A 26,971-nucleotide genomic window follows, 5' to 3' on the forward strand; every position below is an offset into this window, starting at 1 on the left:
GACAACCTACTTAAACCTACTTCAAACCAAACTAAACCAGGGATTCTTTGATATAAGTTAAACAAAATGGAATTCATTTGATCTCTGACCTGAGACAGTAAGTGACAAACATCACAGGCTTTATCTCTCTTAGTAATAAACTGCATGTCTGTGATTCTGTTAAAGTGTCTGACATCCAGACCAGTGAACTGGAGAAGAGGGACATGAGCATGTCGACAGATTTTAGAGGATTATAGCCTAAGAAGTCTGTGTTTGGAGTATGTCCAGTACAGTGCAGAGGGACAGAGAACAAGGCTTTTGGTGTGTTGCTATTGTTTGGGTGCAGCACACAGCTGTGTATTTACACACCATTCATGTCAGCACTGTGTCATTTCCTCTGTTTATCTACTCAAGCGTCTGTGCTCCCGCTGCTCTGGTGTCACAGTGCTGAAATGAAGCCCTTCCTGCTCACCGGCACAAATTACAAGTCCATTAATTCACTATCTAACTCACTGCTCAAAGTCTCCACTGACTCGACACTCTGTGACCCTGATTGGCAATTAATTTTTAAAGGGTGTACATGGTTTACAGTGGTTTCTCCTGCTTTGAGGTACTGTTTCGACCCTGTAGCACTTCTATAGGTGTTTAAATTCTGTGTTCTTTCCCTCGTTCTCTTTCCATCTGTGCTACTGTGCCGTATGTCTACCATTCTTTTATTGATGGGGGTTTAATCCCACAGCACTCTCTTTCACATTCAATCTGATGTGGCTCCACTGCACACTGCTTGCATGTTAAGCTTCTTTCCAGAAATTTGGGCCAGACACTTCTATTTATCTGTCCTCCTTTTTTTCATGGTGTACTTTTGAGGATTTTATTCACAGGCTGTATCTTGATTTTAGTGGGTACTTTGCCAGTTTTGGAAAGATGATGGTTAGTTATGCCAAGATTTTTTAAAGACCATCAGTTTGGACTGGCAAGTAAGCTTTTAGAGATATTTATTTTTGATTTTGAGATTAGTCGGCACACCTTTTCTCCCCAATTTTTGGTGCGCTGTACTGACTCTTAAAAATGTCTGAACTCCAGCTGTGCTGTGCATTATGTCAGGATGACTGGAGGACCTGCTGGAAGAACTTGGATGAGATGATAAAACTCTGTGTGCTCATAAGAATGAATCTCATGTGCCCTGATGCTGTCTCAGAACAGACTCCTTGTCCTCTCCTTCAACATCAAGCTTAATTAACTGTGTTTTCCTTGTGTATTTATTTTTCTATAGCTCAACAACTACTGGCCAGATTGCAGTGAAATCTGGTTTTGACATCAGTGTTCATCAGAGGATAAAACACATGGATTTTGGACAATAGCTTTTGTCTACTTTCCTCTGTTGATAATAATGAAGTGCAACTGATAATTAAGTTGCCAGTGATACTGATCATGTTATCATGCAAAGGGGTTAATGTGGTCATGAAAAATTTTATATTCCTCCATTTTTGTAACTTTTTGTTTGAGCCATATGACATTATAAAAAAACACCTGGTGTTGTTCAAGTGTCTCTTTCAAGTGTAGACTTTACTGTTAATTTTACAGCAAAACGTTCTGTATCACAACACTTTTCATAGTTAATTGACATTGCACGGTGTTCTATCTCACACAGGCTCTGCCATCTACTGGACTCTATGGGTAATATTCTCCTTCAATCACACGCATGCAATAGCCCACTGAAATTTGCATGTATGTAGGCGGCCAATCAGGACACGCCTACCAATTACGTGTGTCTCACTCAGTATATAAGGCAGCGTCTTGCTGCTGCTCACATCCTTCTCACTCTTACCTCTCCACGGACGGAGTGGCCGCTCCAGCAAGCTCGTTTCAGCCCATCATGCCCAAGCCTCATTGCTGCCACTGCCGGGTGTCTCTTCTGCTTCGAGTGCCTCGGACAGGACCACGCAGAGAGTGGCATGATACAGCCACCACCCTACATTCATTGCCGAGGACTTCAACGACAATGACAACAGCTTGTCATCTGCTTCATCATTGACGTTTGGAAATCCACCTCCGACTTCAGTCCACCGTGATTTCCTGAAAGGCGCCAGAGTGTGTAGGGCTCTTACTGCCAATGCCTGTTCCACCCAATCCGGTAAGCTGGCTACATGAAGGCTTTTACAGCCTGGCTCATCCGGCTCAACCCGCCTTTGTTTCGCCTCCCCTCCCAGACATTGGGCAATGTGTAGAGGGGTCCTGAGAGTGCAGGGCCACACAGAAAAAGGCTGTCCTAGTGTGATCCCCCTGGAAGTGGCCCTCGCAGCCCTCCTGATTCCTGACTCAGCTGGCTGGTCTGTGAGAAGGAAGCTGCAGCATCCACTGGTGCAGCATAGGGACACACTGGAATATTTCAAAAAAATACTCTGACTGGGCACGCAGCTGGCCACGGTAGCTAACAATCTGGGAGTGTTGGACATCACTGTGGCTAATACAATGTTCGATGCCCCGCACCATCAGCCAGATAAATAACCTGATTCTGTGTGTTGCCACTGCCGCAGGGTATGTGATGTCGCTTGTCACAGTGGACTCAATGTCCCAGCTTCCAATAGGTCTTCTCTGACAGGACAGAGAAGACCTATTGGGAGCTCTCATAGCTCCAGACAGGCTTTTTAAGGTCCATTTCCTTTTTCACGCAGCTCTTTAAGGGGCTGGAAGAGAAGGAGATGCAACTGAGCAGCCACCTACCGCTTGCCCCTTCTTCTAGCCAAAGAGGAGATGATATGCTGCGCTGCAACACGGCAAGGAGGAGAGCATGCAGGCAGGGCAGAGCATCCCAGACCACCTCGACGGAGAGTCTGCAGCGCCAGCCCTCCCACGACTGAAGAGTGGCCCATGCCAGATTGAAAAACTCACTGTGTATTGAAAATGTTTTAATAAAAACAAATTACATTTTACACCAAAGAGCAAAATCTTCTACCTTCCCCTCTTCCACCTCTCCAGACCTCTGTGACTGTGATGATAGCGGCCCAGCCTGCTTCATCCAGCTGCTCACAGAGGCTGTGTAATGCAGAAAGCACTTAGCTGATGCCCCTGCCTCTCTTCCCTCAGTTAGGGAAGCAGATGGCAGGCAGCCTCTTTCAGCTGCGGGCTGTGCTAGCTGGAAAAAGCTCAGCGCTGAGCCTATTCATGAGCGCGATGTTAGGCGTAAGCAGGTCTGTCTCTCGCTGTGCTCGCTGGAACCATTATTAATTGGACCAGCCAGCTCAGCTTGCCTCTCTGGCTGGCGGTGATGCGGCGAGTGGCATTATGTCCTCACTGAGGAATAACTCCTCACAATCACACACTGGCCAGGGAGAGGACACCTCATGTCTGCTTAATGTCAGCACTGTCTCCTGGTGTTTTCACCACTATCCTTCATGGGACCAGTATACACAGCTTGTCTTTCAGGTTAATGATAACGTGGCTGGCAGCATTATTTCGTCTTTAAAGAATAATGCCCCAGGCCCGCACACAAACCCAGAAGAGGAGACATTAGGTTTGTTCCGCTCGCCTCTGATTATTTTTGTGGTAAATACGGAGAAAAATGGACACACTGACACAACATCTAATGCCATGTTGGGGCAGCCAAGGGTGACGCGTTCATGGACCACTCTGTTGGCTCAGACCTTTCGATACCAGCCACCCATGGGCCAATCTTCCATTTATGGAAGGTTTGGTGGCGGAGAGGGCTGAATCAGAGTACTACAGCCTCTTGGCTGCTGCCCCCCAGCTGGCCACCCGCTCTCTGACAGTTTTACAAGGAATAGCGTTACAGCTACATGTTGACGGAGTGGATGGACAAAACACTGAGACTGAGTTATGCCATGTTCCTCCTCCGTTCTTGGGCATCAAGGACATAAACCCATCCTCCCAAGAAGTTTCTTTCTCCGCTCTTTCTCAGCTGAAAGAAGAGCACACCCCAGCCATGCCAGCAGATGGAGTATCTGGGAGTTATGATCGACCCCGTCAGTCTGCAGGCCTTTCTGGTGGAACCCAGATAGACAGCTCTGCAGCAGCCAGTTCTCAGACTGCAGTGGGGAGCAACGGTGCCAGCTTTGACAGTCATGCCGGTGTTGGGGCTCATGGTGGTGGGCCATCTAGTGTCTCCAGTTGGTCTCCTGCACATGCGCTGCCTGCAACGGTGATTTACCAGCCTGTGCTTGGATATCAAGAGGCACAAGCGACGCATGGTGAACGTTCCACCATTGGTGCAGGAGGACCTGAGTTATATTGAGTCCCCACAGCATCTGTCGACGGGGACACTGCTGGGTCGAGCAGTGTTCACAGATGTGTCCCTGATGGGGTGGGAGGGCATATGCCTGGAGAGAGCGATAGGTGGTGTGTGGCCTTCAAGGCAAAACTGACACATCAACCTCCTCAAACTTCAGGCGGTGCTCTTGGTTCTCCAACACTTCCGGACTCTGGTTCAGGGGAGACGTGTGGGCTTCAGAACATGCCCTTTCTCTGAGAGCCCTACACATTTCGGATCCAGACAGCAGGGGCACTGACCTAATGTCGAGAGGCAGCCTTCTGGCAGACGAGTGGGTGCTGCACCCCAAGGTGGTGCAGCAGATTTGGAACCAGTTTGGGAAAGGAGAAGTGGACCTGTTTGCCAATTGAAACAACACCCACTGCCTGCTTTAGTTCTCCCTGATGCCGCAAGACAATCCACCACTGGGGGTGGATGCGTTTGCACAGGCACCATGACCAAGGAGGCGGCGTTATTCCCCCCTCTTTGTCTCGGTCCCCCTCCACTGGAGAAAGTGAGACAAGAGTAGCTATCTGTCATCCTAATAGCCCCAAACTGCCCTTCGGCGCTGTGGTATGCAGAGATGACCCAGGTGTTGGCCCTGGCCCATTCCTCAGGTGTGGGGGGCTCTGTCCCAGGAGGCTGGTGAGAGAAAAGGAGACTAGACCCCCTGTCATGTGCAGTGGGAGAGGTTGTCTCCTTTCTACAATATCTGGTGGAAGGGGCCGTCTCATGAGGTTTGATGACAGAGACAGAAATTCTATAGACTCTATTCAAACAGACAGAAGGAGAAGGAGAAGATAGACAGGGTGTCCCATGAAGTACAAGGAGAGGGATCATATGTCACAAAAATGCATTTACCTCAGCCACTCAAGCTCAAAATTACTGCCTGATATCATTAAAGCAACAGCACAGTATAAATGAGGCTTCAGTCAACAATGCTGGCTCAACTTGTAATACATAGTAAATATTGTACTGTGCATGTTGGAGTCTTTCAGACTGTTTAGTGACCTCGTGTGGTCATGCGAATAATGACTCTCTGAGAAGCAAAAGTGGAGGTAGTGTGATGTTATTATCTCATAGGGATGGGATCAGGGTTGCTGGAACAAATCGTGTGAACCACAAGCATAGTCATGGCAAACCAGAAAATACTGGTTTTGTAACAATATTCTGAAATTGTTTTGAAGGCAATGATGAAGATTGTATTTTAACATTTAGTTCAGAGGACTTGTTGATATTGTGTATGTTATTATTTGCCACGATATTGAGACTTATATTGATACTTGAAATATATTATTTTCATTATATATTCTGTCAATTCTGTTGACCAAAAATTGCATAAAAGGTATGATGCCATATGTTTCATGTTCTAAGAGTGAACGTATCTAAACATGTCCTCTATGGTGTTAGTGATATTCATCCACTCTTTTTTTCTCATATCACTGAATATTCTAGATGTGAGTGTTTGAACTTTTTCTTTATACTGATGATCATTTCTGCAGTAGTGATGATGATGTCTCGAGACAATATACAGAATTCACTGCAACAGACATTAAAAGGAAAAGCATGAGAGAGCTATCACTGTGCTCCTCCTCCTATCACCTCTCGTCCTTCCCATCATCCCAGCACATCATTATCAGTCTTTGCATCTGCCTCGAAAGCCCCTGCAAACCCTGTGTAGACAATGGGCTCCTCTCTTCGCCGCCAAAGCCTTTCATGAGCCCGCTATGTAAATCAGACTCAGCCTTTTTACCGGGCTGATTTCACAGGGATGCCGCAGAGCCGCTTGCTGGCTAGCTAGTCAGAGGGCATTTGTTCCAGTGAGGTTTCATGTAAAATGCAACAAGGCATGAGGTACAAAGACAGTGGAGTCAGATCTGTGGTGCGTGTCCGCCAGACAAGCCTGGCAACAAGAGAAGAGAGCGCTGTGAAAAATTTAACCACCTGCTGCTCCATAGTGTAGCAATGGTGGAGACAGAGCAAATTAGCCAACCACCTTCCCTGTGGGGGAGATGGGAGCGCGGCCTTGATTGAACTTGAATGGTCTTTGTGTTAGATGAATTATGGAGGCTGAGTAGTTTTTCCAAGACAGCTGAGCAGGAGATAAAGTGCAAGTATCATGCGGTGGGATTTTATCAAAGTTTTATTTGTGTATGCCGAAGCTTTCAAAATTCACTCTGAAGCTGCTCTGTTGTTGCAAGGCAAGCAGGGCCCTTTGGGGGGGGACAAGACAGAACATTGCTTTAGGATGAATGTTTTGATCATGACAGGGGTGCACTTCAGGGCTGTGTGCAGGAGACAACTGTTTTTGACTAAGGGCATACAGTGGTAAGAAAAAAACGATGTAAAACCCTCTAATTTGTTATGAGAGGGGAAAAAAACATTGAATCATCCCAGAAGTCCTAATTTATTGTGCGAATATACTGAATGTGAGGCACTAAATGATGCAAAAGCAAAGGCTTTTTGATGAGGAGTACAATCAAAGCTATTGTACCCTGCAGTTAAAGTTTGATAAAATGATACATCAGATATTTATCCCACTAAGGTCTCATTTACACTTGAATTTTCTTTGCATCATTTCTCTGTAGTGTATAATATCAAATCCATATTATGGCTTCAATTAGTGACCTTAATTAAAATAACACATATGCATATGGTCTTTGACTGGTCCATCCTCTTTAACCCTGCCCATTTTTCACTTACAAACAGATCTAAAATCTGAAGCATTTCACAAATGCTCGTCCAACTACAAAAAGTCCAACAACACTCCAGCATTCTCATGTATGAGTCACAAGTATAGTTTTCAACCATACTTTTTTTTTTTTAAATAACATTGTAGTCCTGCACAGTGATATTTATGCCAAAAATGACTGAATAGCAACATTTCAGTGCAGCGACCTTTGTCAGGCATTTTCCCACATCAAGTGACCAGTCCTATTTTTAATACTGTCTATGAGGACAAAAGGTCCTGACGAAGCCTGATGAAGGTTGCTGGACCCATATGTGTCTTCATATGAAATTCAGCATGGGTGCACAGTGTGCAGGAGCTGATTTTTGTCACGTTAACTCATCACTTATTCTCCTACACACCTGTTTGTATACAGGTGTGCAAAATTCATTTTCTTGTATAATTTTATACTCATATGAGTAATTCCTGAGCCCTGGGAACATGGCAACATCATAACACTGAAGTCAGATACTGCAGGGCAAACAAACTTTGTTCTACCACTTTATTCTGAGGTAAAACTCAAACTGAATACACCTTAAATTCAGTAATTCCTTATTGTACAGAAAAATTAATAATAGTAACTGTGGTAGGTCAAAGTCTGTAAGCTATGATGGATTGTTTACACTTTGTGTAAGTTAATAAGTTGCCCCATCTGACTTCTTTTTGTGAATTTCACACAAATGAGGGACAAAACTATGAAAATAAGCCACAACTTTTAATAAACAGGAACTGATCTTTAATTTGTGTGTTACGTGAAAGTACTAACGCATAGGTACAGTATACTCTCTAGTTCCATGTACCTGCCGGTATTACAAATTGCATCTTTTCATGCCATTTCGAATGGTTACAGTGTATTGGATCAGTTTAAGTTCATGTTAATGATCAGTTCTTACCAGAAATTAATTCACTACAATTTCCCATTATCTTAATGTTGCCTCCATTTCTCTGGGTTGTAGCAGTCTATGAAAAAACATGATCGTTCTTTCTACAGTGCCACCATAGCTCAGAGTGATAAGGCTTTAGTTAGAGGTGTTAATTTACCATGCTAATTCCACAACCCTCCTGAGTGCAGCAAGGAAATTAGCAAAGCAAATTTACAGTTCAAATATTATGCCCCATCAGTTTGTAAATCTGATCTGGACTGAGGTCTGGACTTGTTCAGATTTCAAATATATCATGGCTCAGGACAGAAATACTGTTCTGCTGTAATAGTTTGCTGAACTTTAAACTGAATGAATCAGGAGTCCTCACAATACTGGGCTCCAACAGGCCAACAGCAGCAGTTCCTCTGACATAAACTGGCTTGACTTGACGGAATGTGTCCCAGCGAATACACGGGATTGAATTTTGGCACTGATTAGATTCTTATCCTTTCAAGTGCAGATTTCAAGACAGAGTATATAACATCAGGTTGACCACACCGAAATGCACCCTTTTACCTGAATTTGGACACAAGTGGAGCATTCTCCCTCTGCTTTATGGTGTTGGGTTGGCAATGTATACTTGTCAACCTCGGGCTCATACAGGATAATCCTGGATTGCATTCTCCCTTAATTTGGACATTTCAGTCACTGAACGACTCATGAAATTTGTTACAAGAGGATCATTGATGCTGACCAAAGCTATAGTTCAGCAATATGATTGAATAAATTGTCTCCTTTATATCTTTTGGCTGAGCAGCACTCATTAAGCAAGAGAGACATCCTGAGTCATCTTTGATGGTACATAGATTGTAATGACTTTGATGGAAGAGACCTTTCTTGGTCTGGGTATATCATTTTGTCACTTTAAGCCCACCTGACCTCATGGTCAACCATACAGAAAATGTGTGTGCTGGAGGACCAAAACAACAAATGGCTTAAAAAGGCCAAAATCTTTAGTTGGTCAAATTATAACTCAAATATATTGCATAATGAAGGTTCAAAAACCATTTATAATTTATATAAATACAGAATATCTGAACTCCTAAAATCTCGGCTCTCTAATGAATGAATAGTTAACATTCCCCTGTATGACTGGACACTGGTGCTGACACTCACCATGATGAACCACACCCTTCAGACCGTGGATTATGGGGTCGACGGCAGGGTTGTCCTTCCCTCCCACCTGAGGAACACAAAAAGATAGATCAGTGGTAAGATACAGTGATCATCATGCAGCATTATTATGCATAGAATACATTACTGCCTGCACCAAAGGGTAGGAAAATTGAATTTATATTATTTGTTTTCATTTAATCTTACAGACTAATATAGAAAATATTAGTCATTCATTTAAAATGTTATGTATTTAGGCTAGAAAAACATGCAAATGTGCTTATATGATCTGTAATATGTAAATCAGGTAATATGAATTTTGCCCCAACCCCTTATAGACAGCGTATCTTTTTTCTTTGTTTGCTGTAAATACATAGAGCATTTCTCTACTAACTAAATTCTATGCAGTCATATAGTGTCCACTAATGTTATAATGCACACATCTATGTGTGCATTATGCATGACAGACTTATCATGTGTGGTTACAAAAGCTTGTGTGGATGACTAATGCTTAGATAAAACATCAGTACAGTACCCTACTGTATATGTTTTAATTTAAAGAAATAAAATGAAAGAAAAAAAAAACAGATAGGTGAGAAATTGGGAGAAAAAAAGGTGATTGAGAGCGAGGGGGAAAAAGTCAAAAAGCACTGAGGAGATGCTGAGAAAACAAGTGCAGTGTAATTAGGAGGAACAAACAGCAGCAATCAACAAGCTCTCAGAGGCCCTCTCCTTTTGAACTCCAAGAGCGCGTGATGTCACAGTAACACATGCATTTTCATTGTCTTCAATTAGAGCATCTTTTTTGTTCTGGAGGCTGGAAATCAATAAAACCAAAGCATAAAATACAAGTCCTCATACCTAAATGGCAAAATACACGAGTGCCTTCCAAAATGACCCATACGGCTGCTCCAAAAATTAATCATATGAGTGTTTTCTGATCTGCCACCTCTATGCTAGGTAGTGTTTGTTAAAACGCACAAAAAAACGACCAGCAGACATGAGGAAATAGTACTGTGATTCAAGTCACATTGATGTATTCTATTGAAAGAAATCTTTGCAACTATAAAAGGTAAACTTGTTTCATGGACGCACACGCCTATTTTTACATGAGAATAGTTTGTATTCAAATGCATGCAAGAAGTGTCTCGTTGACAGCGCCTTTCGAAAGGGAACTGGATAAGATATGTTTGAATGGCCTGCTATAAAAATAGGGAGAAAATCATTGCCATTAATCACACTGTAGAATGACAAGTAAGATGGACAGTTAGCAGAGACGCCAGGACAGTGTATTATAGTCTGCTTGCTTTTTACATGTTAAGCAGAAAAAAAGCAGAAAATGTCCATTCAGTCACTGTTTCCTGTATCTACAGGCACATCAGTTTTTCAGTTTGTAATTGGCTTTCACTGTCACTGTTACTGTTCTGTCTGGTTTCTTCAGAGTAAACAGGACATTGTTTCTAGAACATGTTGCATGTTAAAATGTAATTTTCCAAGAAAATTCCATCCACCTACATTATATTGGCGTGGCAGTAGAACTCTAAGGATTGGATATCTTGAAAACCAGTCAAATCAAATCAAGACTGCCTGCATGGCTGAGTACCACTATGGCTACGTAGATACATTATAAATTTAGATACATTTTTGGGTGATTCTGTGTGAACTGACCTTTTTAAGTATTCTGTAGTTTAAAATTGGAACATTAATGGATATGCTAAAACATTAACCTCTTGTTCAGACTTACAAAGAGACAAGAAGCAGCAGGTTAGAGATACTGTAGCCTCTATAGATAATCTCTTTGTATCTGTGGGACTGAACACGTGGTAAAAACATAGGTTCAATAAAAAATCACAGCAATACATCATCATGTGACATCCCTAGGAAAGATTGCATTGCATAAGAAGCATATAATAAAGCATATGAAGTGAATTTTTTGTGTATTATGTCACATGATTCCTCACCTGAGGAGCTAATCTCTACAGCTACTGCATGGCAACCCACAGAATGTGATTTGTAGTTATAATGCTGGAACTGTGAGCTATAGAGGTCAAAATATTTTTGAAGTTCATTCTGACCACAGAAGATGTGCTACAACTACTGTAACAATTTTTGCAAATACTACAAATACTACTAACTGCTGCTACTATTATATACTTTTTAAAATATAAATACTTGTACATATTGTATACTTTTACATACTGAAATTGCTACTATTGCTACTACTTTAACTCTGGGTACCACCACTACAATGACTACTACTACTATTACATACAGCTAGTCTTAAAACATCATTAAAACTGGATATAAAAAATATGCAATGATCAATCAGCAGCATATATAAAAAGGTAACAAAATAGCCTGGACACTCAGTTTTTTACTTGTAGTTGTCAGTGTAGCTGTGTTATGTTTTGGACAGTGAGAAACAGCTCGGTCGTGTGTAATCCAAACTAACCCAAACTACCACAAAGCCACTGCCAGCTTCCAAATCCACCAGGCTGCATGAACAGTTTAGAGTTTGCCAAGACTGCTGTCATGCCTCCCCTCCCGCCCTAGACTCTCCACAACCTCTTCTCTCCTGGATTTGGAAACACACTCGTTGACCTACGGGTTTAATGAACACACACACACACAATGTCCAGTTGGATGTTGAAACACACACTTGATGGCTAGTTGGATTTTAATTGTCAAGTTTGGTATGAAGGATTACTGGGATTTGTGCTTACGCTCCCTGCTTGATTGGACCACACCAAAAGCACATAGAACAAAACATAAGCTGTTCAATTTCTGTGCATTTATCAAGCACATGAACAAACCCTTTTCAAAAGCAGCCCATTTTTGTAGATGACATGTTGAACAATTTGACATAATTCCCGCAATTGGGAGTAAAAAAAACAAAAACAAATATATTTTTCATTTTATTCACTCATGTGACTGTGGTGAATGAGCATGTGACACATGATCCATGAAGAGATGAATATGGAGGTGGCTACATTTATCAGGGATTGGTTGCTAGATACAATAGATGCTCCTCTTCCAATGCTCACTACCAACCTCTGTTTGGCTGTTGATCCAGGAGAACTGCACCTCCTCCTTCACTGAGCAATAGCTCATCTTGGACATTAGCAACAAATGTTAATGTAACCAAACATGTTATCTCCTTCAGAGCTACTTTCATACACTCTCCCCTTATAAATGTCATCAACTCAAGACAAGCGCATCATCACAAGACACACCTTCAAGTGGGTAGCTCTATTGTAATGGAGACGCAAATCCTTGCCTGGGCTGACGTGCCAAGTCAAACTGAGTCAAGCCAAGCCAGCACATATGTATGGAAAAGTAAAGAAGTTAGAGGTAAAGCATTTTTATACCATAAACCATACATACTCAGCAGGTGAACTCTGGTCCAGATCAGACTGAATAACAATTTAATCCTGCCTGGGGAACAAAACTGAACTGCAACCTGATCCAGACTGCTTTTGACTGACACATTGATACCATGTCACCTTAACTGTCATCATTCAGCCACCCGCCAGTCGTTGCAGTTAACAAGGTTGTTGTGGAATGTAGGAGCTCCAGTTGATAAAGGAAAAAGTGAGATTGAAAGTGAAAAACATGCATTTAAGGATGACTGGACAGAGAAATGAGAATTGATTTCCAATTAATATTCTCCATAATGAAGAGTGGGAATGCAGTGCCACTACAACACCAAACATGCCTGTTTTGAACAAAACTATCCCAAAAACACAGAAGTAAGATCCACAAAACTGAACCAACTGAAGTGATAATTGTGATAAAAACTGAAGCAGAATAATTGTAAAATCAAACATTTTCAACAATGAATACAGTCAAGAACTCACTAATGAACAAAGCAGTGTCTCCGCCTGGCAATCACACCTTTTTATGCTCAAGTTTAAAGACTACACAACAATAGCATCATGTCTCCCATTAATACGGAAATGCTGTTTATGTACAGAAATATGGAGTTCTTGTACTGAAATATCAACATATAATGCACCCTTACTGGACCTTTGATAAGGTGGAAATCTATTAAGTGGACCTCTAAGAGTGTATTTGAGTACTCCTGCCACAAATTATATCAAACAAAACTTAAAGTTAATCATCAACAAAACTAAGTTTGACACTTAAACAAGACCACGTTAATGTTGTAAAATAGTCACCAACATTTATATAAGAGGTTGTTGTCAGTGTTGACAGTAACTGTCTCAAGAGATCTCAGCAGAGGTAGAATTGGATCATTTATAGCAGATCGAGGGTCAGCTGCCTGTAACACATTATTCACATCGTTAACATACAGTACAATGAATAATCAGGCTGCTTCCATATCAGATCCATCCAGACACAACAGACACATCCCAAAATATGTAACTACATACTATCTATATAGACCACAAGGTGGCGGCATCTGTAAATGCAAAATGGAGTTTTAAGAGAAGTTGGCTGACTAAGTTAGTTGACTTTTTGAAATGCAATTGTATGAACTTGACCTATACTGTATACTATCGTTCAACTAAATGACATATGACTTGCTCCAGTCTGCATACTATTTCAAAAATATGGCTTACAGGGACAGTCATACAAGGATGCACCATTAGAGATATTCCCCACTTTAAAAATACCTATGCAGACCATGCTGAGTAAAAACGTGACCTCATTTCCTCTATCAACATGTGATCTATATCTGGATACCTTATCTGAGTAACAACACCTGTTCCTGAAATCTTTGCATTTTCTTCTGCTTTATTCTGCTTGCATTGTGATTGGACTTCGATATGCAAATAGGCAAGATGGAGCTGGAAGATTTGTCAACAAACATGGGGCGTCCCAGGCCGACAGAGACAGCCAACGGCATCAGTAAGCTACTTTTCACTATCCTTGCTAACTAGGCTAACATTACTGTAGAAACGTACCCCTCATATTACACTTCATAATGGTTCCAAGAGTCTCCTGAAGCAATGCTACTTCCATCTAACTAACAGATCGGTTTGGCCGATCTGTTAGCTTTCCATTTGCAGTGCATTTGGCATTTCCTCCTCCAGATAAAATATCCAGATGCATATCACATGTTAATATGTAGTTGATATGACATCTTTGTCTGAGACTGTCTGCTCTGATTGTGATATTGAAGAGTGGTGCGTCACCTAAAAAAGCCAAAAAAGCTGAAAGTAATTGAAATTTCACTGCAAATGAGGAGCACATTATCTATTATCTTTGTGTGATTGCCAACATATGGACAACTTGAGATTGTACAGCTAATAAAGAAACAAATATACTGAAGGAGAAAGAAACTTAAGAGTAACTTAGGAGTAAGGTTAATTGTGGCAATATTAGAAACAGTTTCTAACTAATCCCCATCCACCAATGCAAACACACACACACACACACACACACACACACACACACACACACACACACACACACACACACACAGCACAGACATCCATTGTGTAATCATTTCAAATAGCAGAAGAAGTTAAAAGGGACCTATTATGCTCATTTTTTTATTCTGGGAGTCCACTAGAGCAGCTTTGCATGATTCACTGTTCAAAAAACTCTATTCATCTTATACTGGCCCTTTATGCAGCCCTTCACTTCAGCCTCTGTCTCTGAACAGGCAGTCTTAGCTCCTGTCTCTTTAAAGCCCACCTCCTGATGAGCCCACACCGTTCTGATTTGCCAGCTTTCCGGAAGCCTGCCAAGGGGCAGCACGTATCAGAATCGTGTTAAGTTGCCACCAATGCAAACCCAACATTTCCTTCTTTACTGATTCATATTAAAAGCTTTTAAATGACTGAATAACAGGATACTTTTATTGTGAAGAATTTACTGGAAGTGAAACATGTTCCTCACTGAATTAGCAGAGCTTCGTTAGCGGCGCTAAAAACTGGTTGAAATAACAAGATATGGAGATATTTGGAAACAGCCACAGCGAGATGTTTGATGAAGAGCTGCAGATGACCAGCACACCTCTAACAGATAAACTACTTATTTTACTTTGCCTGCTGTGTAATGGAAAATAACTCCCAGTGTGTCAGCTCAACTCGAATCATGGCTCGGCGTGACTACCCCTAAAACACTGGCAAAATGCTATGTTAGCAGAACGGAGCAGTGAACTTGCGCACTGTGCATGGAGCAGAGGACCATATAAAGAAATCCGTCACAAGCCAACAGTAGCTCGGGCTGAAAGTAGAAAAAACCACTGGAAAGAAAGTGCTCAGAGCAGTCTGAAGCCAGATCTTTTTGCTCACAGGGATTACTTCTACATACCTTTAGCTCATTATTTGACATGTTGGCCACTTTTAACATGAACATTCGACATTGTTACATTATATATATGACTAAAAATAAGGAAAAGCATAATAAATCCCCTTTAATAACTGGAACTGCAATAAAGACCTTGTTTTATGTACAAGACAAAACAGACAGTGGGTGAGGAGAAAAAAAGTGTGCGTGTAAAGGTAGGGAGATCAAGAGAAATAAAGGTGGCCATGGAGACATTCGGAGAAAATGACAGACAGAGAGACAGTGAAGAGGAGAGAAAGAAAGGAGGACAGAGGGAATTAGCGTTTCATTATTAATGTTTGTCTCTGAAAGCCCACAGGCTGGTCCCCCGAGATCCTCAGCCACCGGCCCTCACGTCACAATGTCCTACTCTCTCTCTCTATCTACCCCTTTCTCTCTCTTCAAATCCTGCATCTCTCTCTCCTTCTCTTCATTCCTCCTCACAGCTCCATCTCCCTCTTTCTCTCCAGGGACAGGACACTGCAGTGACAAATCAGGAAAAAAAAAGAAAGCATGGTACAATGTGACACGTCCTCATATTTCTCTCCTCCACCACTTTCTTCTCTCTCATCGCCCATCCTTTCCTCCTGCTGTCATCTATCTGAGATTGCTGACTATGTACAGTATCCTCTTTCTCTTGACTTCCTTCACCTCTTTCTGTGTCTTACAGTGACTTATCTCTTTCCCTTTCCTTTGAAAGCGCTAACTGCTGATGAATCAACAATGTAATGGAAGTAACGACCAGACTTCTCTCAAAGAAGACACATTGGAGTGCAGAGTTACTAATTACATCATCAGCAAGTGGTGGACGACGAGGAGAATGTCTGGCAAGAAACTCTGGCATTATTTTGCTGTTCTTGTTCATTCTAGAACTGACAAAATGATACTGTGCCTTCTGATCATTCCCAGAGCTGCCATCCATCAGTAGCAGATTATTATTGTATATCATTTATGACATGGACATTATTTATGAGGCAAATTAGCCAGAGCTTCTCTGACTGTTTGTGAAAGTCAGGCATCATTTTATTCTGAAAATCCTGTTGAGCAGCACAGAGACATACAGACGGGTGAGCTGCAGCCTCCCAGCTGCACTCTGATGTCAAATGAAATGAAATGTTGCCATAAGTTCAGGAGTTGAATAAAAAATAATACAAGAATAATTTTTAAAATTATTTAAAGATATTTTTGAGCATTTCTGCGACTCTCTCATGAAACTCTTGAGTCACGTCAAATCAACAAACTGAAAGAAGGGCAGAGCTACAGAATCTCAGGTGAGGTCTGACAGTGCTTTCCAGCAGATAGTTGGTTTAAACAAAGCAGCACATTACCCACAGGTTTTTATATAAATATACAGTTTTTGTGAAAATCTATCATATATGGACGTGGAGACTCTACATTGAAATGCTATTTATCCATTCACACTGAGCCATCACACATTACGTAGCTACAACGTCATGCCTCGTCCAGTCCTCTGTTGCATTTTTTAAATATGCTGGGAGGGAGCAAACTGAATTAGTGTGTAGTTACCCTTTACAGGGACCGGAATAATTCTTAGAATTAAATGCAACACACAACGGCTGTATCGCAGAGCATCACGTCATTTGATGTGTGTCAAGTGATGCCGCACACACGTAGTTGCATCATACAGACAGATGTAGTAGTCAGGGTATAGGGAGAAGTGTGCCAATCAAATGTGATAAAACTGCTGCTAATCTGGAGAGTTGAAGTGTTGAAGATGGGAATTAGTGGAGTGACATGTTATGCCGCCTGTGCGTGTTACCCTTTGGACTCCAGACTTACACCACAGTGAAACATCATGCATAACATCACTGTGTCTTACTCACATTTAACAGCATGTGTGTTCACATACTGTAAGCAACTTCGATGCTTTTCGTTGATTTCTCTAATGCAGCCGCGGAGAATAATACATCTCTTGGCTAGTTTAGCTGGATGTTAACACATTGTTTTAAAGAAGAATCCAGTGTGAACAGTATGAGCAGCTTGACCTTAAATGTGTTGCGATGTGTTAAATCCGAATAGGATGTTAAGCAGACAGGGCTGTGCTGTCACTGCATCCACTTTTAATTATTTCTTCCAAGAAGATATGGACATAATTCTGTTACTGTGCCCTTGTTTTCCTGAATAGAAAAATTATCAAATTTCAAAATCAGCATAAATGGATGTTCTTTTTTTGTGAGAGGGAGGAGACCGATGACACTGGCAGTCGATTCTTCAGTCTGAGTGATGGTGTGTAATAAGTAGGGCAGCGGTCATGCAGGGAAGGGACGGCCAAGATAAAGCACACAGGAACATTGCCTTTCATCACCCCATCACAGCAAAGAACAAAAACTTTGTCAATTTAAAGATCGTTAATGGGATGTCTTCTGAAATTTTGGGCAAATTACTAAAAAGTGACCGACAGCAAATTACATGTAATGAATTCTGTTTCACTGCATAACTGCTGAGGCTAATGTCTCCTCAAGTGGTGCGCACTGTGCTGAATTGGAAGCAGCTCAGTGCAGGTTTAGCACTGTCGGCATATACTGCCTAATTACCGTCACTGGGGGTATTGGATTTAGAGCAGATTGAAGTAGTATGAGGTCTCCTATGTCTTCAAACCATATCTTTCATCATGCTCTTCTTACTCCTGCTGAGCACCTCCGCTCTGCTACCTTTAATGTGAAGAATATCCCAGCCCCCCTCCCAATTCAAATTAACCACAAGGTTTTCTAGGAATGAATACATCCAGGACTGAATCTGCTGAGAATGTCTTCATACTTTTCATCTTCTTTTTATAAAAGGTAAATGGATTGTTTTCGTACTTCATTTCAATACTAGAGTCAAGCAGTGACACTTGGTTTCAATGATAAAATAAGGTGCAAGTTGCCTTTGCAGACAGCTGTTTGAATTTATTATTTGGGTTTTTTTTGAGCTACTTGAATCCATGGCTCTTTTCCGTCAGGTCTGTTGGGGGTCATAAGTATTTACCTAAAAAAACCTTTCTAAAGTTCAGCTGACTTACAAAAAAGGATGAGTTAATTTGTGAATTTTTCTCAAGAGTTAGTTAGAGGTGCAACAAATACAGTAAATTCTAACTCTGAGTAGGCCTACTTTATTTCTTATCTTTGTATCCAAAAGAAAAATATAATATAATTATCATTATGATATTCAATAATATCCATTACCCACAGTGTGAAATGTATCATTCATTTATCATCATTTATCATCAATTCTCAGAGCAAGGACAGCAAACTTCAGTGGAAAAAAAGGTGTGCTGCAGTCCTTTTTTCCTTTTTCTTCTGAATCTATGATTAAGGTCTGGTGAAAGTTAGGCCACTAAAACACTTATAAAAAAATAAATCCAACCAAACCAAAAAAACATTGTAACGTCAGGTCTGTAATGGTCGGTTGGTCTGCTGCATGAAAGTCTGACATGCTATACACTCATCCACCACTCCGACCTCCACACCATTACTGTCTTCCTTGCTACATAAAGTGCACACCACTCTCTGCTTTGGCACTGCATGTTGGCAGTGAATGTCCGTTGTGCACTGTACAACGTTCAAATATTGGCTAACGCTGCCTGAAGCCTGCCTACCTACTGAATCCGACAATCACGCCGACTTACCGTAGCAACCGACCAGGTGTGGAAAGGTGTAAAAGTCGGTAGGGTTTGAGCTTTTGTCACAAGCTTTCTTGTTTCATTCTCCACACAACTATCACTTTTCGTGCACCATGAACGCGTACAACTGTACAAAAGTGTGCACCTTGATTCATTATGTCATGCCTGATGATAGAAGGTTTATCACCGCATCTTCAAGTATTCCAGTCATTTGGAACAGGTGTAAACTCTTTTGCCTCTAGACATGGTTGAATGACATGTCATACAACCTTCAGGTCATCTTAAGCCCAAACACACACAATGCCCCACACAGTGACTCAGCACCTCTTTGCTGGTATCTCACCTGATGCATTTTTGCATACATTTCACTCCAAAAAGCAAAGTGCTTACATACAGTATTGATGGATGAAATAACTTTACCAATCACTGCAGGAAGTCACCCTTCATGAATTCAAGTAATGTCATCAGGATGGGCTGTTGTGAAATATGTGTCTGGATTTATCTTCTTCCTTCCTCCTACTGTTCTTGTCTTAATAGGCCCTTTTGTGGGTGAGCAGAGTCCAAGATAGCTTTTCCCTCTTTCTCTTTGTTTTGTCTCTCTCTTCCTTGTCTCTCACTCTATAATTTTAAATGAGGCACAGATGCCCCAAAATCATGTGAAATGAGACTCAGTGGGATTTTCATGTTAACTTAAGGAATAAATAGTAAAAAGTAGAATGGATGTTCCATGTGATTATATCCCAGCTGGGCCTCTGTTTTGCATGTTGCTGCTGCTAGCTGAATATGTGGCTTATAGCGGAGGCATGCAGGGCTGTAAATAAGCAAATAAAAGGGCAATGATAGCTGTTTACCACTGTCATCTGTTTCAATCAGAGCCGGCAGTGCAATGTAATGCTGGGTCATAAAACCATGATTCACGTGCTCAGCTGAGCTGATGGGGCCAATTTGTCCTGTAACATGAGTGTGATGATTTAATTAATACATGACACAGAAGCAAATGCAATGTACTCACTGCAAAAAAACATCAATAGAAAGGGGAGGGAACAGTTCACAAATGAACAGAGAAACCCGTACAAAGGAAAGAAAACAAAACAGGGAAGATGCTGACTGTGTTTACACAGAAAGAGATGAAATGATCATGAGATTAAAAGCATGATATGAATAAGGCAGGGACCAAGTGAACAGCATATGTTTTATGGTACCATGGTAAAGTATCGAAGTCCATGTCATTACATTAAAGGAACACTTTACTTTGTAATACCACAAAAATGGGAACCCATGTAAAATGTGGAATCTTGCAGAACGGTTCATTTCAGGTTTTGATGACACTAGTGAGGAGCTGATTATTTTCTATTGTTGTATTGGGAGTCTGTCCTCCCTAGAAACACATCAGGATGAGTCATTAATGCAAGTGACAGAAGCCCTCTAGTGGCCATAGTTATTATGACAGGCGCAAAGGAGGAAATCAGGTGACATTATGGAACTGTGTAGGGTGGAGGTCGGGGTGGATGGATGGGTCAACAAAACATCAGACTTTAACACAGGAGATCTTGGTTTGTTTCAGCGTTACTTTTTAAAAACTATGACCATGATCAGCCCCTGACCTTAACCACAGCGTTTTCACATCATAAAACATTATTTTTCAGCAGTAATTTGTATCAGTTTTAGAAGGCACAGACAAATGATGTCGTCGTTGTTTAATGTGGAGGACTTGTGTATTGGAGTGCATCAAATTGTACAAGGGTTTCTATTTTAATTGTCACTGGTGGTATTTCCATAGGTGTGAAAACAGACCAGTCACGACATGTAAAGAGCTGCATCAAATTTCTTTTTGTGATCAGGTTTCACATGTGAAGACAATGAATTATGTGATCTGCTTTGTCGCTTGTTCCTCTTCTGTTTAATACACATACATAGTGAATTCTCTGCATGTCGTAAAATCACTATTGTCTTTTTTTCATCATTTTTTACTACATAAATGTAAAATATATTCACATACAATAGAAAAGTTTGACTCAAAATACGGATTTGTGTTTCTAAACTACTCATATTTGAAGTTCTACTATTGTGCTTACGATACTGACTGATATAATATGGATCAGAAAATATAAATGGCTCAGACTAGTTTGTTGTCAAGTGTTATTGAGTGTATAAAGCAACCTGTCAATCAATGTGATAGTAGCAGCAGGCCCTAGGGGTGGGTGATATGGATAAAACAAACCTGACAATTCAAAGTACTTCATCACATTGGTGTAAATCCAAGTGATTTGCAATATTATGCATAACCAATGATATTACAGTGAATGGCTTTAAATAGCTTCATCACTTCTGATGGTGGGCAGTATCTCCTCAGCATTTAGCCTTAGCAATTATTAATTAAGCACAAATTAAGGGCCCTAACTGTATTTCATTTCACTAGAAATGGTGTTTCATAAGCTGTGTGCTATCAACCCAAATCTACAAAACTATACATATATAAACTGGTAACTAAATGTACTGACTAACCCAACTTAGAAATGTAATTCTTAATATCAGCATTGCATTTATTGACAATTGGCAATTTATTGACAAGAAATACAGTTTGACTTTTTGATATTTTGGAAAAAAGAAGTTAAATTTATTTTTTCAATCCAGCCTGGCAGAGGACACATGTAAGCTCATCATTCAAGAAGGAGAGCTTCTTTCTCAACATGACTCATCACCAATGACTCAACACAAGCAGGCTCAGGAGACCACACTCCACACACACACACACGCACTCACACACGCAAACATACTGGTTCACAAAGCTCAAATGTACAGATACAATTACTCACAAAGAAAAACTATTCAAGTGATGAAACTACAACATACAAACACACACTCACGATCTACATTTCACTTCACAAAGCAAAAATCATCAACACAAACACTTGATTTACCTACTTGATTTAGAGAGATCTGTGTGTGTGTGTGAGCTGTACTTATGCTTTAATTAAGCACACATGCAGTGCATCATACAAGCTGTATTCTCCATTTCACAGTAAAACACAGTATAGATTATTGGATATGCTCATTTATATTCACACACCCACACACACAGTTTGAGCCCGTCTTTTCAGGTTACCAAAGACAAACTGAAGCATGTGATTGAGGCAGGGGATAGAGTGGCATCTGGATAAATAAAGAAGAGGCCTTCACCCACACACACACTCCTCTTTGCATAGGAGCAAACAAACAAGCCCAACCTGCCGAGCGAGCAAGTTATTGAGGGCACAGGTTCAAATCAATCTTTGAAGTTGCGGGTTGCGACAGCACAATATCTTCAGGTTCAGAGGAAATGTGAGAATACCGCCATATCATAAATCAGAGGAGGGGAGAGAACTACAAGAACAGATGAGTCCTGCACTGGAGGTAATAGTGTGTGTGCAGGACAACTGTAGGTAAAGGTAACGGCTCTGGCTGCTTTTCAAAATAAAACGAGCTTATTCTGCCATTTCAGAGTGCTTCTAGGTAAGCAATTTCTCCATCTGCTTACTCATCTCTTTTGTCATAACTGCATATTTATTTATTCCTGCCAAATGCTCACTCACTTTCTGGTGACACATGGTCCCCCAGATAATGATTCCTAATGATTATGGTGACCTCACTGACCTTTCTTTTAATGCCAACCTCAGGTGAACTGTGATCTCGTATACACTCACACAGATACAAACCATTACAGGACAAAAAAACAACAGACTTAATATAAAAATGACAGATTCAGTTTCAATTCAGTACAATGAAGTCATATACCTTAGACATCAAGCAAAGAAACACATATTTTCAGCAAGAGGTCAGAAATGTTAATTTCAGTTAACAGTTAATCATGTCTTCATGATCTTTGACCACCTCAACTTCAATATCTTTGACCACCTGGCAATCACTATGGCCATTGACATCCCTATCCCCATCCCAAAAGAAAAACGCAAAATATCCTTGAGAAATCTCAAGTCTATCTCTACCCTTAGCTCTTTCAGCCTCTCTTGCTGGTAAAATGTCTGCTTCCCCTCCCCTGCTGTCTGATAATCCCTCTTTTCAACTGACACAATGACACACTCTCCTACTGTCTTGATCAACTGGCTTCCATTAAAACCAAAACAGTCTCATTCACACACTCAGCTCCCTGGTATACTCCTGAACTCCACCAAATGAAATCTTGTAAATGCCAGCTTTAAAGACTCTACAAGAAAACCGGTTTAACATTGCATCTCCAAACCTACACAGACTACCTTCAACAATACAAAGACACTCTCAAAATAGCTTGATCCACCTTATACTAACACTTTATACACTCTGGCTCCACTGACTCCAAGTCTCTCTTTTCCACAATATACAAACTTCTGAAACCCAGTGACAACACCTCCAAATCCTTCACAGTTAAAAACTGCAACTCTTTCCTTTCATATTTCCAAACAAAAATTGACAGCAACCTGACCCCCGCCCTTTCCACTTGCCCATCTGTCTCTCCCCCCTCAACCACTCAGCCACTGTCACCCCAGTGGAGCTTTCCAACCTCATGGTAGGAATGAGAAGCTCCACTTGTGTTCTGGATCCCATCCCATCCACTCTTGTCAAGGTAGCTATCTCCATATCTCCCCTTTCTGTCAAAAACACTAGAACGTGTTGTCGCCTCCCAACTAAAAGCCTACCTCCTCTCCAACAACCTGTTTGGACCGTTTCTCAGACTCTGGTCGTCTCATTCTCATCCACCTTGACCTCACTGCACCTTTAGACACCATCAAACACACCATTCTTCTCTCCTGCCTTGAATCTGATGCCAAACTTCTGTCTCTACCATTCAAGACCAAGCACTGGACCTGAGGCAACAGAGCTTTCTCCATAGCTGCCCAATCTGGAACTCTCTTTCCAAACATATCCAAGACTGCACCGTTCTGCCTATGTTCAAATCACTAATCAAAACTCACCTTTTCAGAACTGCTTTTAATTTGTGATTAAAATCCTGTGTTACCTTGAGCTTTCAGTGTGTTGTTTTTGATCCTTTTAACTTATGTAAAGCATCTCTGAGTAGCCTGAAAAGTGCTTTACAGGTAAAATTATTAGTATTATTATTAGCAATAATTAGTCAATTATTATTAAGTGTTTATTACATTAACCATGACAACAAAGGTCATGGTATAGGTTTCCTATATTAAACCAATATATACAAACCAACAATGAACTGATTTTCTTACAAGTATAGTGTGTGTCTCCAGAGCCTGATATATCTTATTCCTCAGTGTTGTAGACCTCCTGTTGTTGTCCAAAAACATGTCAGTGTTCAAGGCACCATTGTTGCACATGTTCCCTCATCACGAAGAGTCTGGTCATGGTAGTTTGTTCAGAAACAGCTCCAAAAATGAATCACATCAATCACATGTAAGACAGATGCCACTGAGCATGCATAGGATACAGCTTCACAAGCTTGTTGTGCTACATATCACAACCTCTTGACTTTGTACTACATTGTACATTTCTCATAGAACTTGACAGTACAGAGTCAAGAGGTTGTGATATGTAGCACATCAATAAAAATGGAACCACATTCCCACACATCCTAAGTGGCCTTGCAAGAACTACTCTCCTGAGACTTGATATGTGATTGCTGTTATTAGTCTTTGAAGCTGTTTCTAAACAAACTAATGTGATCATAATTTTTGTGGCAAAGGGACATGTCACCCAGTGCACAGTAAGTAGATCAATTCATTGTTGGTTTGGTTCTGCACATGAGATTTGTTGACAATGAGAAAAATATAGAAAATCACCAGCCACATCCTTTAACAACGTACTTTAATCCAAACCATGGTATTTCCCTAAACCTAACTGATTTGTAGCAGTCTTGAAAGGCACAGACAAACTGTGATGTCCTGCTGATGGGGGTGTCAGATTAGAAAATGCTTCTATGAGTTGTTTTAGAAGGTATGGACAAACATCATATTTTGGGGTTGCTAATAAGGATTATTCATTTATACTCTTGTTCCTTACACAGTATTTGATTGCCATTTTGGTACAATTTTAAGATAAATTAGAAATAATATCACTTGATATTGCATCAGCAAGTCAAAATTGATTTTTGATTATGATGCAAACAGAGACGAAGCAAATTATAGTTACATAGACAGTGATGACTATTGTAGTACACACTGAAGTTATAAAATTAATCTAACATCAAATCTGCTACAAAGGTCTCATCTTATGCAATACGTAACGATGAGGGGAACATGACAAACAGCGTTTTCTTTTGGAGTACATGTTGTGTAATTTGGGTTTTATCCGACAATATGGCAATGTAAATGTTTGCCAGTGTGCATATGTTTGTCTATACAAGACACGTAAAGAGCCTGAGCTAGCAAGAGAGTGAGAGGGAGAGACTTAAGACAAAGACAAAGCAAGAGAAAGAGACTGAAGTGAGAGGACGAAATATTAACTGGGGATTAATGGTCCAAGTAAAAGCCCACTTAGGTAATCGATGGCCTCAAATGAACTTTTTATTCCTGCCAATTGAGAGTGACAGAGCCGACAATGATCCCAGTCCACCCACCACTCCACTCAAGGCAGGAAGAGGACTTTACTGATGTCTGTACTTTGATTTTCTATCTACAGGTTTTCAAGCTTGTACCCACACATCACAACAACGCTCTAACACAGGAAATCAGGGTTTTAGCTCAGCCAAAAGCTGAGGAGGGGTATGAGATATACAATGTAAGTTGTGTAAGTGTTTTGTTTGCATGACTTTGCATACAATACATACTCTGACCTCAAATCTTACTCCAACCTAAACTAAGCTTAATCATCTGATTTTACCATCTTTTTAAAACTGTACCTAACTTAGTATCACAAGGTCAAGATGTTCTAGAATCTGTAGTTCAAATGAAATTGATAAGCCTATATTATAAGGATCATATTTGCATGTATAATATCTGAACTCCTGATGAAGGAAGTAATGGAGAGTTATTCCATTGGTTTTAATTCATTTCAGGGAAATAAAATTAATCAGAGGATCTCATACAATTCATTTCTTGTGTAGACACTGTGTAAGAGGCCAGTGTCCAAACTATAATAACTAACCTCTGCCAAATATGATCAAAATGGCTTCATTTTGGTAATAATTTTCAATTAAAAAAAAAAGAAAAGAAAAGTTGTTTTGTCCGACCAAATAACAAATTTAGTTTGATAAGGAAACCACATCCATTCACTAATACATTTTTGTTCTCAATTCAAAAACTTTAGGGCCAACTCATCCTTGTAGGTATCCTGTAGAGTTTCTGACCTCTAGTAGCACTATGGAACAGTTCAATGTAAACATAACTTTTGTATTTTATTTACAAGAAAACTCCACAGGGCCCCTTTAAGTGGAGCATATGTCATTATGTCTTCACTCATGGCCAGTGGAGCCTCTACAGACTTTACACAGCAAGTTTCTGTAGCTACACTCACTAACAGCTAACAGACTTCAGCTGAATGAGGTCTGATTGGTTGGCTTCTAAAAGAGCATCAAAACACTAAGCCCTAAAGCTGCACTATGAGTCCACGAGGCCCAGATTTACCCTGTAATGTAGTGTTAGATAATGAGACACAACTGTAGTAGCTTACTATCTGTGTTTTTGTTGTCTGAACAAACTCTGACACAAGGATAAGCAGATAATGACAAAAGTTTCATTCTGGGGTGAACTGTTCTGTAAACCATGAACCATGAAGTCCAAATCCTACAAGGAAAGAGCAGACAAAACTTTCTCTCCCTCATCTCTTTATAAAAGTAGACACACACAAACACAGTCAGGCTTGGGGGGAAAAAAAAGGTTCCCACCTGGAAAAAAACAGCCATGGCTGCGATGATCCTCTTCTCCCTGAGTGCAGCACTGAGGCTGTCAAAGTCATCTGAGTTGTACATGTAGATCTGCATCTGTGAGAGAAAGAAACACTAAATCAGGTTGGATATCATAGAAGATTAAATCTTCACATCAAATTTAATAAACAATACAACAGACCATGCTGGTTATCAGTATCTCCCACTAATTAAT

General features: G+C 40.7%; 1 protein-coding gene across 1 annotated transcript in view; it reads right to left on the bottom strand.

Moving 5' to 3' along the window:
* The window catches only part of LOC122981010 (receptor-type tyrosine-protein phosphatase gamma-like), a 489,168-nt gene that overhangs the window by 105,468 nt on the left and 356,729 nt on the right, over positions 1 to 26,971 (bottom strand). The window contains exons 5-6 of the mRNA XM_044349485.1: positions 26,758 to 26,853; positions 9,014 to 9,080 (exon numbers count right to left, since the gene is read on the bottom strand). Coding sequence (XP_044205420.1) covers positions 9,014 to 9,080; positions 26,758 to 26,853 — 163 coding nt within the window. The remainder of the gene's footprint in view (positions 1 to 9,013; positions 9,081 to 26,757; positions 26,854 to 26,971) is intronic.

The sequence above is a fragment of the Thunnus albacares genome, chromosome 4 (genome assembly GCF_914725855.1).
Source record: "Thunnus albacares chromosome 4, fThuAlb1.1, whole genome shotgun sequence".
Taxonomy (NCBI): Eukaryota; Metazoa; Chordata; class Actinopteri; order Scombriformes; family Scombridae; genus Thunnus; species Thunnus albacares.